This window comes from Candoia aspera, chromosome 1, assembly GCF_035149785.1.
Source record: "Candoia aspera isolate rCanAsp1 chromosome 1, rCanAsp1.hap2, whole genome shotgun sequence".
Taxonomy (NCBI): domain Eukaryota; kingdom Metazoa; phylum Chordata; class Lepidosauria; order Squamata; family Boidae; genus Candoia; species Candoia aspera.
The window spans coordinates 230,345,983-230,362,104 of NC_086153.1; the positions used below are offsets into that span (position 1 = coordinate 230,345,983).

General features: G+C 40.2%; 1 protein-coding gene across 1 annotated transcript; it reads right to left on the minus strand.

The window, feature by feature from the left end:
• Window positions 1-6,234: 6,234 nt before the first annotated feature.
• On the minus strand, window positions 6,235-7,173 carry LOC134487327 (olfactory receptor 5AR1-like). Its single transcript, XM_063289064.1, has one exon. The coding sequence runs from the start codon at window positions 7,171-7,173 to the stop codon at window positions 6,235-6,237; it is 939 nt and encodes a 312-aa protein (XP_063145134.1).
• Between the last annotated feature and the right edge of the window lie 8,949 nt (window positions 7,174-16,122).

Below are 16,122 nucleotides of genomic sequence, written 5' to 3' on the forward strand. Positions count from 1 at the left end.
CTAATGAGCATGGTAGATATGTAGCAGTTGGAATTTCATGGACTTAAATCTATTATTGTGGGAGTATATGCACCAAATGAAGATAAAAGTAAGTTTTTATGAAACTTTTGAATGATTTGTCAGCTTTTTCATACCAAAGCTGGTATCTAATGTGGGATTGGAATGGAGTTACTTCCCCATTGATTGACAGAACATCTGAGTAACAAATTAAAATTAAACAAGGGAAATTACCAAAATCCTTTTTTGATCTGATGGATAACTTGGCATTAGTGGACTTTTGGAGATATAAAAATGGACTGGCAAAAGATTATATTTTTTATTCAGAGAGATATAAATCTTTTTCAAGAATTTATATGATTGGGTTTCAAGAGACTTGGTGAATAAAATTTCTAAAGTGGACATTTTACCAAAGACCTTTTCTGATCATAATCCTGTAAACATGACAATAAAGAAAATCTTCAGGTCATATAGATGGAGACTGAATGAATCTATTCTACAAAAAGAAAAGGTTGTGGAGGACTGTATGAAGAAATTAAATGATTTTTTTGACATTAACCTGGATAATGAAATAGACTTAAAAACTGTGTGGGATACCAGTGAAGCAGTTATGAGAGGACATTTTATCTATCATAACTGTAGTCTCAAGAAAAAATCTCAACAAAAGTTACAAATGGTTTTGGATCAGATTAAGCTGAAATAAAATGAGTTACAGAAAAAAACATCAGATAATAATATTATATATCAACATAAGTTATTACATCAGCAAGTGTCCATGTTGACTGTGAAAGAAATTGAAATAAAGTTGAAATATGTTAAACAGAGATGTTTTGAATTTGCTAATAAACCAGGATGACGGTTAGCATACAAATTAAGGAAAGAAAGACAAAAAAAATGATATTAAAGATTCAAGAAGGAGACATGGAATTTTTGGGTAATGAAAAGATTAAAAAAGAATTTCATAGGTTTTTTCCCCCCAATTTATATAAAAAACAAGAAGTCTCTCTGGAAAAGATAAATGAATATTTGAATAGACAAGATTTACCTAAACTTACACAGTCACAGAAATTAATATTGAAAAGTCCCATAACTACCTTTGAAATAGTTGAAGCTATAAAAAGAACAAAATTGGGAAAAGCACCAAGGCCTGATGGTTGATCTGCATTATATTATAGACGTTTTGAGGATCAGATTCTTCAGCCTTTTAAAAGACTGATGAATTCTATTTTGTTAGATTATGCAATGCCAGATAATGAATGCCAGGCGGGTCTTATTTTTTTAGATGCAGAAAAAGCCTTCAATAATCTGAATTGGAGTTTTATGTTTAAAGCCTTGGAAGTTATGGACTTTGGAGAACAACTTATTCAGGGAATTATGTCAATTTACAGACCTCAAAAGGCAAACTTCATTGTGAACGATGCGTTAACTGAATCATGTCATATACTAAAAGGGACAAGACAAGGATGTCCTTTGTTGCCTTTGCTTTTTATTTTGGTGTTGGAAGTTTTTAATAGAGATATTAGAAGATACAAACAAATAAAGGGCTTAAAGATTAAACAAGAGGTTTTTAAACTGAGGACTTTGGCGGATGATTTAGTTCTGATATTACAGGACCCTTTGGAGACTGGGGAACATCTGATGAAGAAACTGAAAGAATTCAGGTCATTGGCGGGTCTTAAAGTAAATAAACAAAAAAACAATGTTAACTAAAAATATGACCTCATCCAACCAAGAATTGCTGATGGGTAAGACGGGTTTCAAGATTGAAAAAAAGGTTAGATATTTGGGCGTGATTTTGTGAACTAAGAACAGTATGTTGTTTCAGAATAACTATGTTACAATTTGGAATGATGTGAAAAAAGTTCTGTTAAGATGGGAAAAATTACAGTTGTCTCTCCTGGGGAGAATACCTGTGATTAAGATGAATGTTTTGCCTAGGATGTTGTTTCTTTTTCAGACCATACTGATTTTGTCAACAGATTTACCTTTTAAACAATGGCAGAGAGATATTTTGAAATTCATTTGGCAAGGCAAGAAACCAAGAATTAAATATAAATTGTTATAAGTTGCCAAAGAACAAGGAGGTTTGGGTTTGCCTGATTTAAAATTGTATTTTGATGCTTGTTGTTTGCTTTGGATGAAGGACTGGGTGATCCTGAAGGACAAGAAATTATTACAGCTTGGACATGAATTGAGATTCGGGTGGCACGCCTATTTGCGGTATGATAAAATTAAAGTTAATAAGGATTTTAAAAATCATTTTGTTAGGAGTGCCATACTGAGGTTTTGGAACAAATATAAGGTGAGATTGTCTCCTAATGTACCATTATGGTTGTCACCTCAAGAAGCATTTGTTAGAAGAGAAAATGTGGGAGAAACAAGCTGGTTAAATTAAGAAGGTTCATTAAACTTTGAAGAGGGTAAACTGAAACTTAAAACAAGGGAAATGTTAGAATTGGAAGGTTTTACATGCCATCGGTTTACTTATGTGAAATTGTTAGAATATTTTAAAGCGGATAAGAAGAACTTTAAGTTTGCTAATGAAACAACTTGATTTGAAATGGAACTCTACAAATGATGAACATGTTATTACAAAGATGTGTAAATTGTTGTTACAGATGAATTTGGAAGATGAACGTGTTAAAGAATGTATGATTAAATGGGCTAAGAACTTTGGATATAATATTAAGTTGGAGCAATAGGAAAGTATGTGGAACAAAGGTTTGAAATTGATTTTCAATTACAACTTAAAAGAGAATTTTTATAAAATGATATATCGTTGGTATTTAACCCCTGATAAGTTGTCAGAAATATAATGGTGTAATGAATGTCTGTTGGAAATGTTCACAGGGTGAAGGAACTTTCAATCATCTTTGGTGGACTTGGGAGAAGGCCAAAAAATGTTGGGATCAAATATGTGCTATTATTCAAAAGATTCTCAGAGTGGACTTACAAAAAAACCCAGAACTGTTTCTTTTGGGTGTGATGGAGAAGGAGCTTGCACAACTGTTATATGCACAATGATGGAAAGATTCAGAAATACCTACAGTGGAGGATTGGATTATTAAATTAATGGATTTGGCTCTGATGGCTAAACTAACAGCGTTAATAACAGAAAGCACTGTTTCTGGATTTATTTCTACTTGGCAACCACTTTTAGATTACTTGCTTGTATTAGAAAAAGTGAAGTTTTGATATTGGGTTTTAGTGATTAAGTGGTTTGTGTTAATAGAAATAATGTTACTCAAGATCCGTCAATGGTAAGAGATTATATTTGTAAACTTATTCATATCTGTATTGGAGAAAGTCGGAAGTCACTTTCTGTTTCTGTTTTCTATCTGCTTGCACTTTTATAGTTTTTTTCTTTTTTCTTTAGTCCTATGCTCTAGCTTTCCTGTACTCTGTATTTTGTATTTTAGTTATACTTAGAAAATTAATAAAGTTCTTATAAAAAAAAAGAAATGCCAAACAATCGGAGAGATGCTAAAGAAACATTTATTTAGCAAAGCTAATAGGTTATATTGAGTTATTGGTCTCTTGCGCTTGGGGCAGCAAGAGCAAGCATCTCAACAATACACAAACTTAGGGGTTTGACCAAAATACAAGGCATGGGTACAATAACAAGAAAGAAAGAAACTACTTATAGAAACTAACCTAGGAACTGGAGATAAGGCCTGGAATGTCCTCCAGGTGTGAGAGGAAATAAAGGGGTACTTTGAAAGGTAGGAGGGATGCGGTGGCGCTGCGGGTTAAACCACTGAGCTGCTGAGCTTGCCGATCAGAAGGTCGGCGGTTTGAATCCGCGTGACGGGGTGAGCTCCCGTTGCTAGTCCCAGCTCCTGCCAACCTAGCAGTTCGAAAACATGCAAATGTGAGTAGATTAATAGGTACCGCTTCGGCGGGCAGGTAACGGCATTCCGTGTAGTCATGCCGGCCACATGACCACGGAGGAAGTGTCTACGGACAAACGCCGGCTCTTCGGCTTTGAAATGGAGATGAGCACCACCCCCTAGAGTCGGATACGGCTGGACTTAATGTCAAGGGAAGCCTTTACCTTTACCTTGAAAGGTAACAGCATGAGTGATACAAATTTTCTAGCAAGCCTGCAAATTGCCTCCTTTGCCAGAATTGTGGAGAAAAGAGATAAGGGGCTAGCAGGGCACATTCCCAATTCCTCAGTACTTTCCTAACTAGATCATATATTCTAAATGTATGTTGAAGGTTCTGTAAGTCACAAACCTTACTGACATAGCAAGGAGAAAACATAAAGTATATGTGAGTATGTGAGCAAATGAATGTACAATTCTATATGGATATATCAAAAGCCATGGAAGGGTATATGATAGACAATACCTTCTAGTATAGATTCTGCAAATTATAATGTTTATGAACAACAGCTTATAAATACACTAAAGAGGTATACAAAGATATACAATTTGGTTAAAGCTTCAAAAAGCTCAGAGTCACCGGGAGTCAGGCAGCATATAAATTTAAAAAGATAAAATAATAAAATACAATACCATTTCCACCTCTTTCCTTATTACCACAACATGCTACCCTTCATTGTTACAACTTTTCTAAGTCAGAAGTCAGAAGGCAAGTATGGAATATAGTTACAGAGGAACAGGTAAGAAGTATCTGCTCCAGAGGATATACTGGATATAGAGGTCCCTTAAAGCTGATGTAGCTATCGGTGAAGCATTGAGATTCAAGACAGAGGAAGCCGGCCACTCAGTATTAGATATTGTATAGTTTGCAAATTTAATAATAAACTTGATAAACTGTTCAATCAGACTGCCACTAAGTGGAAATCACTACTTCATAGTTAAATTTCCATTATTAGTTCTGTTAAGTATTCTGTTGACCAATGAAGTTTCTGGAGCTATCCTTTTCTTCTTCTTTTCATTATATTGTTGTTTCTCATTGAACTCTTAGTCATTCATTCATTCGATTAGTATGTTACTTCCAGATTCCTGATGGATTACGACAATAAATCATACAATATAAGTAAACTATCCACATTAATCAAAACAACAACCAAAACAACATAATACAATAAAAGTAATAGAAAATGGTAATAATTCAAAATTAATAAAATAAAAGAAATTACCAAGATATTACAAAATTGCAAAATACAAATGGTGAACAATCGATCCCCATCTGAAAAAGATCAGTATTGCCAAACTTCAAGAAGGCTATCGCTACAAGAGCTAATCTAGCTTTTAAGGAGAAGCTGCTCCAGAGAATTGAAGCCATCCCATAAAAACAATGTTTTCTGGCCTCAATGTGTTTTCTCACTTCACAGAATTCAGGCATCACCAGCAGGTACTTCTGGGAAGGTTGCAAAGGAGCATTATAACAAAGATTCTAGCAATTACATTATCATAACTGAAATCCATTTATTTATTTGATGATGAAAGGTGAAAGGTCCCCTGTGCAAGCACCGAGTCATGTCTGACCCTTTGGGGGGATGCCGCTTTTGCGATGTTTTCTTGTGCAGACTATAGCAGGGTGGTTTGCCATTGCATTTACTTACACATATAAATAAAATAAATATAAATAAATAAATATAAATAAACATAAACATAAATAAATATAAATAAACATAAACATAAATATAAAAACAAACTGTAGCCCATTAATTACCTTGCATAGGTTTGAAATAAAGTTTTCATAGTTAACTGTTTCTTTTTCAGAGGAGGAGGAGGAGGATGAAAGTGTGAGTTAAGAGGGAAGTCCTGTGAGGAGTAGCTGCTACATCCAAATCCTTGCCAGCTCACTGAGACAAGGGTAGCTGTTGGGTGGATGATGGTGACAGAATGACTTCTTCCTTCTATCCCATCTCCCCCATTTCTGTTGAATGCAACAGGAAAATATTAGCTACAACAGTTCATGGGCTGAGGTAGTTTCAAGGCACTGGGTGAACTCCTTGGAGCTTCACTGATAGGCTAACAGAAGGATAGCCGAAATGTCCAGTGATGACACCAGGAGTGTCTCTGGTGCTACTATCTGGCACAATCCTCACTGTTAGTAGTGATAGTGCATGCTGTGCCTCATTTCCATTTCATTCCGTGGCATTCTATGGCATCCTATGGCTCTTTAGACATTCACCCTCAGCATTATATTATTCATTTTTCGGTTTGGTTTGTTTTTCCTTTAAAGTGTTCTCTTCTCCTCGTTTGTCATGTCAGTCAAAGGACTTCCTTTAAGCTACATTCTTCTCTCTGGATGCCATATTTATTTTGACATTCTGAGTCTTTCCCTTGCTTTCACTATGGCAACTTTCACCTCTTTGTTCCTGAGGCTATATATCAAAGGATTGAGCAAGGGTATTGCCACAGTGTATAGCACGGAAACAATTTTATCTTGCTCCAGGGAGAAGCTGGAGCTGGGCCGCAAATACATAAAGAGAAGGGCTCCATAGAACAAACTAACGGTAGTCAGATGTGCCGTGCAAGTGGAGAAAGCCTTGCGCTTGCCCTCTGTGGTCTGTATCCTGAGGATGGTACAGAAGATGCACCCGTAAGAGAGGAGGATTATGCATGTGGTGGTAACCTCATTAAATCCAACAACAACAAAAACGAGGATTTGATTGACATGAATATCAGAGCAGGCCAACTTGATTAAAGGTGGCCAGTCACAGAAGAAATGGTTGATGATATTGGAGCCATCGAATGACACTTTTAAGGTAAAACTTGTCTGTATAGTTGCATTGAGAAATCCAAACGCATAGGACCCCAATACCAGCCAAACACATAGTCTACGAGACATGATGACAGTATAGAGCAAGGGATTACAGACAGCTATATAGCGATCATATGCCATAGCAGCTATGAGATAACATTCTGTAGTTGCGGAAACAGCATAAAAATACAACTGGGTCATACACCTAGAATACAAAATTGTTTTCCTATCTGATAAGAAGTCCACTAAAAGCTTGGGGATAATGATGGAGGAATAGCACATGTCGAGGAAGGACAAATTGCTGAGGAAGAAGTACATTGGTGTCTGAAGATGAGAATCAGTCCTTCGTATTACAATAAGTCCAGTATTTCCCACCAGGATGATAATGTAAACCAGAAGGAAGACTACGAATAGGATGATCTGGAGTTCTAACTGATCTGTAAAGCCCAGAAGGATGAATTCATCCACCATAGTGCAGTTGTTGCCATCCATATGTCACGTGCTCAGTATTCTGGGTTTTGAGAAGAAGACATTACAGTGATTGGGATGCTTTGTTTATGGCAAGAGATTTAAATTTTAAATGTTACTGTATACTGGAGAGTTCAGAGATTTCCTTAGAAAAATATCTTGTCTTCTGAAACATTTTGATTCTATGTCAGGAGAAGCACACTGTAATGTTCTTAACAAGGCGATTAGTAGCAACACCTGTAATGCGTGTGTAAGGAGAAAAAAAAAACTTCTGAAGAATTAAAGTGGTATCTTACCAAACAAAAATACTGAGAAGAACAGGAATTAACAGAAATTACATATTAGTTTATGAAAAGTAAAGAAATCCTAACTGACCATCCAATCTGATACATGTAAACTCAAAAATAAGTCACTCTGAGTGAGATGGGTGGGGAATAAATAAAGTCTTGTATACCTTAACTGGGTTTACCTCAAGGTGAGTATGACACTCCTACTATTTAATACTAATCAACTATTTATATCTTTGTCTTGCCTTTCACTTGAAGAAAATATCATGGCTTTTAGGAAGGCAGTGTCGTATTTATAATGTGTGTATCATCAACACTTTCATACTAAATAGTCTCTTGAGTATGAGCGTAGTTACTTATTAATGCTTGTTTTGTTTCTTTGCTACTAGTGGTGGGAGGTTGCATTGGCCCATTATTGCTGGTAGAGGCAGCAGGGAGTTTGAAAAAACAACAACACACTTTTTCATTTGTTCTCTGCACCATCCTGCAATCACAAACAATTCTAAGGATTATTATAATACCATTAAAAGACTGGACATGTACATATATTTAACTTCCATGTCTTTTCCTTCATTATAGGTAAATTCTGTAACACTTTAGACTGTTAGTTCAGAGGTTCATAAGGTCATTGCTAGTAAAGGGAAGTGGCTTGCATGCACACACAACTGGGGGCAGCTTTATCAGTAATTGTATGACTCTTCCAAAGGACAAGGCTGCTTGAACACTTGAAGGAGAGGTATCTTGCTTATGCTAACATGTTTTGTGGCATACCTCTTCTGAATGCTTTGCACAGCTATGATGATGGTGATCATGGTGATGGTAATGGTGATGGAAGTGGTGGCATGGAAACTCACTGGGTAAAGTTAGAGCAGTTTCTCAGTCTATCCTTCCTCTCAGATTGATATTGTAGGGATAAAATGAAGAGAAATTTCCATGTAAGTTGCCCTGAGCTGCTGAAGGAAAATTAGGATATAGATCTAATAATAAATACTGTACACAAATAACAACACAGTATTTCTGTCTCATACCCCTACCTTGGAATGTTCGCACAACAAACAAAATATGAAATAGAACTTGTAATTGTGGAGTCCTTGGTGCTCTCTGAGCCTTGTGGTTTTCTTGCAGATGTTTCATTGCCAGACTAGGCAATATCTCCATATACTTTGTAATTATATTTTATTTATTGAGATTTATTTATATACTGGTATTCATAAAACATGAATATTCATGAAAACATATTCATAAACATAGGATTATTGTGACACACAGACTTCTTCAGTCAGGCTTGGTTCTTGGTGTCTGTCTGCAGTACTTTGAGCAAAAATACGAAGTGTTTGCCATTGCTTTCTCCTAGGATGTTTTTTCAACTCCCCAGTCTAACCTACCATCCTGGGATTTCGTGGGGTTTGCATCCAAGCACTAAGCATATCCATCCCTGCTTTCCAAGAAAAGCAAGGTCACCTAGGTGTTGTCACCTGTTGGCATGTATCAAGTGACCAAGCAAGGTCACCTAGGTGCTGTCACCTGCTGGCTCCAAAGCCACACCACGGTTGCCTGTATGTGGAGGCCACCAGCAGAAATTTGCAAAGAACAGGTCTAGGCACTAGCTGTGAGCTGGTTAAAATGGAAAGGCTACATGGAACTTTTTACATGTTCTCTGTTAACTTCCTCACACATATTATTATACATAGTAACAGTAAAACCAACAAACCAACAAACCCATAAGAACCTACTTTATCTCAAAGCGTTTATGACTGACTGTTGAGGCCAAAGAAATAACAATCATCATCATCTTAAAAAGGACAATCTATATGCAAATATATGATTCACAACAGTATGAGGTTTGAGCCTGCTTCTGACTCTGAAAACAAAACTCATCTTGAGTCAGAAGCAGGAAATGAAACTTACCCAGAAAGAATTGAAGAAACAGATACCAGCACTGACTCATCAGAGGCACTGATTGGGTGAACTTTGGAGGAAAATTTGAATCCTCCAATCAGTGCTCGAGACAGAAGAGCAGAAAAGTGCATGAATCAAAAGGCAGCCTGATTGGCTGAAGGAGAGAAAAGGTGCAGAAAGGCAAGTGTGCCAAGAGCAAACTGCCGGAGACAACTGATCCTTCGAGCTCACAGCCTCTGCAGGAGAGTCCTTACCCCAGCCTTGCCTGTAGCCAGCATGGAATCTGAGCCAGTGCCTTCTGTCGTTGCGGACCTGCTTCCTGCACAAGCCACTCCAGTTGAGACTCTACTTGCCGTGCCTGCTGAGTACAGACTTGCTTCCAGCTCTCAGCCTCACCTTGTCGCTCCAGCACAATCTGGGCATGCCTCCAGTCTTAAGACTCGTTGAGATGCTCCAGTCCAGTCCTGCCTTGCCTCCAGTTCTGAGCCTTGCCTAGACATTCCAGCCCAGCCCTCCCTTGCCTACAGATCCAAGCCTTGTCTAAATGTTCCAGTTCAGTCCAGCCTCATCTCCAGATCCAAGCCTCACCTAGACTCTCTAGCCCAGTCCAGCCTTGTCTTCACAGCTGAGTCTTGCCTAGACGCTTCAGATCAGCCCAGCCTTGTCTCCAGATTCAAGCCTTGCCAAGATCCTCCAGCCCAGTAATCACTGTTAATTTGTTAATTTGTTAACTGTTATTATGTTTTGTTGTTTATTTGTTCAGTCGCTTCTGACTCTTTGTGACTTCATGGACCCGCCCACGCCAGAGCTTCCTGTCAGTTGTCAACACCCCCAGCTCCCCCAGGGATGAGTCTGTCACCTCTAGAATATCATCCATCCATCTTGCCCTTGGTCGGCCCCTCTTCCTTTTGCCCTCCACTCTCCCTAGCATCAGCATCTTCTCCAGGCTGTCCTGTCTTCTCATTATGTGGCCAAAGTATTTCAGTTTTGCCTTTAATATCATTCCCTCAAGTGAGCAGTCTGGCTTTATTTCCTGGAGGATGGACTGGTTTGATCTTCTTGCAGTCCAAGGCACTCTCAGAATTTTCCTCCAACACCACAGTTCAAAAGCATCGATCTTCCTTCTCTCAGCCTTCCTTATGGTCCAGCTCTCGCAGCCATATGTTACTACGGGGAACACCATTGCTTTAACTATGCGCACCTTTGTTGCCAGTGTGATGTCTCTGCTCTTAACTATTTTATCGAGATTTGTCATTGCTCTTCTCCCAAGGATTAAGCGTCTTCTGATTTTCTGACTGCAGTCAGCATCTGCAGTAATCTTTGCATCTAGAAATACAAAGTCTTTCACTGCCTCTATGTTTTCTCCCTCTATTTGCCAGTTATCAACCAAGCTGGTTGCCATAATCTTGGTTTTTTTGAGGTTTAGCTGCAAGCCAGCTTTTGCACTTTCTTCTTTCACCTTCATCATAAGGCTCCTCAGTTCCTCTTCGCTTTCAGACGTCAAAGTGGTATCATCTGCATATCTGAGATTGTTAATGTTTCTTCCAGTGATTTTAACACCAGCCTTGGATTCCTCAAGCCCAGCATGTCGCATGATGTGTTCTGCACACAAGTTGAATAGCTGGGTGAGACCTGCCATATGCCTTTCCCAACCTTAAACCAGTCCATTGTTCTGTGGTCTGTTCTTATTGTTGCTACTTGGGCTACTCCATTTCTTCTGTGGTCCTCTTGTCCACAGTAGTAGATCTGGTGGTCATTTGATGTGAAGTGGCACATTCAAGTCCATTTCAGTTCATTGACACCCAAAATATCTATCTTTAATCTTGATATCTCACCAATAACCACATTCAATTTGCTCTGGCTCATAGATCTTACATTCCAGGTTCCAATGATGGGTTGATCCTTAGAACATCGGATTCGCCGTTCACCACCAGCACCATCAGCCGCTAGCCGTCCTTTTGGCTTTGAGCTAGCTGTGTCATCACATCTGGGGCCAGGTGAGCTCATCCTCTGTTCCTCCCCAGTAGCATTTTGACCATCTTACGACCTGGGAGTCTCATCTTCCGATGGTATACTGACATATCTCTGGTTGTACTGATCCATTTAGTTTTCACGGCAAGAATACTGGGGTGGGTTGCCATTACCTTCCCCAGGGATCGCATTTAGTCTGACCTCTCTGTTACGACCTTCCTCTCTTGGGTGGTCCTTCACAGTTTAGCTCATGGGATCACTGAGGTGCTCAAGTACCAGCACCACAAAGACATATTATCATATCAACTGCCCAAGAAGGACAATGAGGTGGGATGAGACAACCCAGAACAGACATGGAAGGAGCCACAAAGAAACATGTGGAAGTGGCCAGAATCTTCCAGTCAACGCACGCACTTCCTGCACTTAAGCCAGATTTTCTGAAAGACTTGTCTACCCAGGGTTTTACTCTTGATCAAAATGTACCTTGTGACAATGTTGAGATTGTGTGCTGATTTGTGGCTGGATGATCTGAATATATCCAGCACCTCCTGATGTTATGTATTAGGAAGCTGGTGACTTTAACCCCATATTTTTGATCAACAGTGCTATAGAGGGACTTCCACAGGAAGTCCCTTTGGAAATTAACACTTACTAGTTAAAATGTTCATAATATCCCCAGAAACTGCTGTTTCCATACCATGACCTGAAACATTCTAGACCCCAAAACTGTATTGCTTTGTTTATGATAAGAGATTTAAATTTTAAATGTTACTGGATACTGGATGTGAAAAATGCTCAATTAAACGTTATGCACTGAAAAAGATGGTTAGTATTAATTCCCCCCTTACCTCTTTGGGTGGTATGTGTCTTCCTCAACCTTGGGTCCTCCACCAGAGGCCTGGGAGTTTGCTGGTTCTGCGCAGTATCTTGGCTGTTCCTAGCGCTGCACTCTTCTGGACGGAGAGCTCTGAGGTTGCTCCTGGGATCTGCTGGAGCCACTCTCCCAGCTTGGGAGTCACAGCCCTGAGTGCTCCTACCACCACTGGGACCACTTTGGCCTTCACTTTCCACACCCTCTCTAGTTCCTCCTTCAGCCCCTGGCACTTTTCCAGCTTCTCATACTCATATTCATAAAACATGAATATTCATGAAAACATATTGATAAAACATTGGATTATTGTGACCCACAGACTCTTTCAGTCAGGCTTGATTCTTGGTGTCTATCTGTGCAGTCCTTTGAGCAAAACTACGGAAGTGTTTGCCACTGCTTTCTCCTAGGATGATTTTTCAACTCCCCAGTCTAACCTACCATCCTGGTATTTCATGGGGTTTGCATCCAAGCACTAAGCAAATCCATCCCTGCTTTCCCAGAAAAGCAAGGTCACCTAGGTGCTGTCACGTGTTGGCATGTATCAAGTGACCAAGCAAGGTCACCTAGGTGCTGTCACCTGCTGGCTCCAAAGCCACACCATGGCTGCCTGTATGCGGTGGCCACCAGCAGAAATTTGCAAAGAACAGGTCTAGGCACTAGCTGTGAGCTGGTTCAAATGGAAAGGCTACATGGAACTTTTTGAGATGTTCTCTGTTAACTCCCTCACACATATGATTATATATAATAAAAGTAAAAGAAACCAACAAACAAACCCTTAAGAACCTACTTTATGACTGACTCTTGAGGCTAAAGAAATAACAAGCAGCATTGTCATCATCATCATCATCATCATCACCATCACCATCACCATCACCATCTTTTTAAAAGGACAGTATGTGCAAATATGTGATTCACAACACTTAGTATCTGAATGTAAGATACAATGAATTTATTGTTTAAAAAATACTGTAAGTACATGTCTTAACTTGTTTGTGCCACTATGAGCCAATGAACTAAAAAGGAAAGATATATTACTTGCCACTTTCAGACTGAGATTATCCTAAAGCGTAAGTATATTATGTGAAGAAGGGTCAAATTCATACCTCCATCTCAATCTCTTCAAACCATGCAGCCGTTAGCGCTGGAAATAGACTGCAACTTTGTGTGTAAAAAACCCCAAATATCTCTCATAATATCAGAGGAATCACTGTAACTTTTTAACTGTTACGGCAAAGACATATTGTCATGGTATTTTTTCTTTTCTGACTATTCCAGTTTTCCTTCCTTCCTTCCTTCCTTCCTTCCTTCCTTCCTTCCTTCCTTCCTTCCTTCCTTCCTTCCTTCCTTCCTTCCTTCCTTCCTTCCTTCCTTCCTTCCTTCCTTCCTTCCTTCCTTCCTATAAAAGCAACCATGAATGAATAAAAATAATTTTCTTTTTTGTGGGGTCCACATCCAAGCCAAAGGTAAATTAGCTCAACTGCCCAAGAAGGACAATGGGGTGGGAAGAGACAACCCAGAACAGACATGGAAGCAGCCACAAAGAAACATGTGGAAGTGGCCAGAATCTTCCAGTCAACGCACCCACTTCCTGCACTTAAGCCAGATTTTCTGAAAGACTTTTCTGCCCAGGCTTTTCCTCTCGGTCAAAATGTACCTTGTGACAATGTTGAGATTGTGTGCTGATTTGTGGCTGGATGATCTGAATTCATCCAGCACCTCCTGATGTTATGTGTTAAGAAGCTGGTGACTTTGACCCCGTATTTGATCAACAATGCTATAGAGGGACTTGAATTTTTTCTTAAAGTCAGAGTATAAACAGTGGCACAATATTTTGCTCTGAGAAACCAATTCGTCAGGAGCTTCCACAAGACAAAGGCCTAAAGCTTACATGCTGATGCTGCTACACTCTGGATTGTGCCTAGATAACCTTCATCAGCTTGGTATTGTCCTATCCCAGGCCAAGCACAAACAAGCACACAGAGAGGTGGTTGCAAATTTTACTGATAGGATTTGTGAAGTAAATAAACAAAGGAAATGTGAGTGCAATGTGAGTAGAGAAACAAGTCCCCAAAAGTTAAGCAAGCTTGCCTTAAAAGAGTTCCAGCCCAAAAGAGCCGGCACAAGGGTGGTCAAGCAAAGTCCTAGGGACCAAACGTTGTAGAAGGTTCGTCAGCCACTCCAGGTCCAGAGTCAAAGTCCCAAGGTTTCAAATTGGGAGTCAAGGCCCACGGAGTCTGGGTAAATGAACGGTTGTGGCCAACGGAGAGTCTTGAGCTCATGCTCTTCTTAAACAGAAGCAGCCTCGGTGCTGCTCATTCGGAAGGGCGAGGGGCCTTTCTTGAGAGCGCCTTTGCTCTGCTCTGCTCTCCTCTCTGCATGGTGAGCCCTCGCACTGGGAGGTGGTGGCAGCTCAGACTCCTCATCTTGTGAGAGCGAGACAGGTGGCAGCTGTGCCTGCTGCTTACCGGACAGCCCCACCTCCCCTGCCTACAGCTCCTCAGGCAGCGGTTCATCCATCCAGCAACTCTGGAACAGGCTGCTCATTGTCATTCTCCTCCTCTGAGTCTGAGCTCCCCATGGCAGGTGTCATAAATACAGTAAATGTCACATCAGGCCAACATGCGATATTGCTTGGAGGGAGGGAGCTCATGAGCCTGTGGACAGATGCCCATCCTAGCTGGACAGAAAATGTCTATTAGTGGATTGTATTCATTCATTCATTCATTCATTCATTCATTCATTCATAATATTTATATGGCCACCCATCTCACAAAAAAGTGACTCTGTGCAGTGTACAATAAAACTATAAACCAGTTAACATCTGAAAAACAACGATTCTTAGGTAAAGGTAAAGGTTTCCCTTGACGTAAAGTCCAGTCGAATCCGACTCTAGGGGGCGGTGCTCATCTCCGTTTCTAAGCCTTGGAGCCGGCGTTGTCATAGACACTTCCGGGTCATGTGGCCAGCATGACGACTCGGAACGCCGTTACCTTCCCGCCGAAGCGGTACCTATTGATCTACTCACATTTGCATGTTTTCGAACTGCTAGGTGAGCAGGAGCTGGGACGAGCAACGGGAGCTCACCCCGCCGCGCGGTTTCGAACCGCCGACCTTCCGATCGACAGCTCAGCGGTTTAACCCGCAGCGCCACCGCGTCAAAAATCACAAAGGCTAAGAGAGGACAGTGATCTTAACAACAATGGAGCCGCCTCATTACTCTACCAGTCCCCTGGGGCCCCTGGCCTGATGGATTTGAGGGACTTCTTGAAAATCAGCAGGGATGGAGCCAGCCTCACTTTGGGGGCGGGGGGAGGACGTTCCATCAGTCGGGCACCACGGCAGGGAAGGCCCACCTCCTGGGACCCACCAAGTGTAGCTCCCTTTTATTCCCTCTGATAAATTATGCGTCTGGATTCATGGGCTTTGATTTCAGCCCCATTGATCTCTAAGCCCTACAGCTGCAACTCTGTCCATGCACAGGATTGATACACAGACATTTTTAACACCACTTGTTTTCACCTAGGCATAAGAATGCTACAGTATCTTTATTACTGGCAATTCTTAGCTGTGTATGGCTTGCATCAGAATTTTATACTTACCCTATTTTTCTAAGTAAATCTCACTGAACATGTTAACGTGTTTATGCAGGATTGTAGTATTGTTAATGCCAGCTGCCTAGAATTAAAGTTAGAATGATTATGCTCTGTGTTTGGCTCTGTTATTCCCAGGGAGAGAAAAAGTGTATTTCCTTTCAGAACTCAGAACAGGACAGAATCCAGAATGGGAGCATTATAAAACATGGAGGACTGAGCATGAATTTTGACCAAATTTTTCAACAGAAAATGGGAAAGATGGAGCGAGTTTCCTCATGAAGCCAGTTCCTATGTGCAATGTACAGAATGTGAAAAAGGTAACCCAGTCTGTTAGGGTTATTGGAATGTGAAT

Excerpts from the sequence above, each read along its gene's own strand:
- LOC134487327 (XM_063289064.1), bottom strand. The coding sequence starts at position 7,173 with ATGGATGGCAACAACTGCACTATGGTGGATGAATTCATCCTTCTGGGC.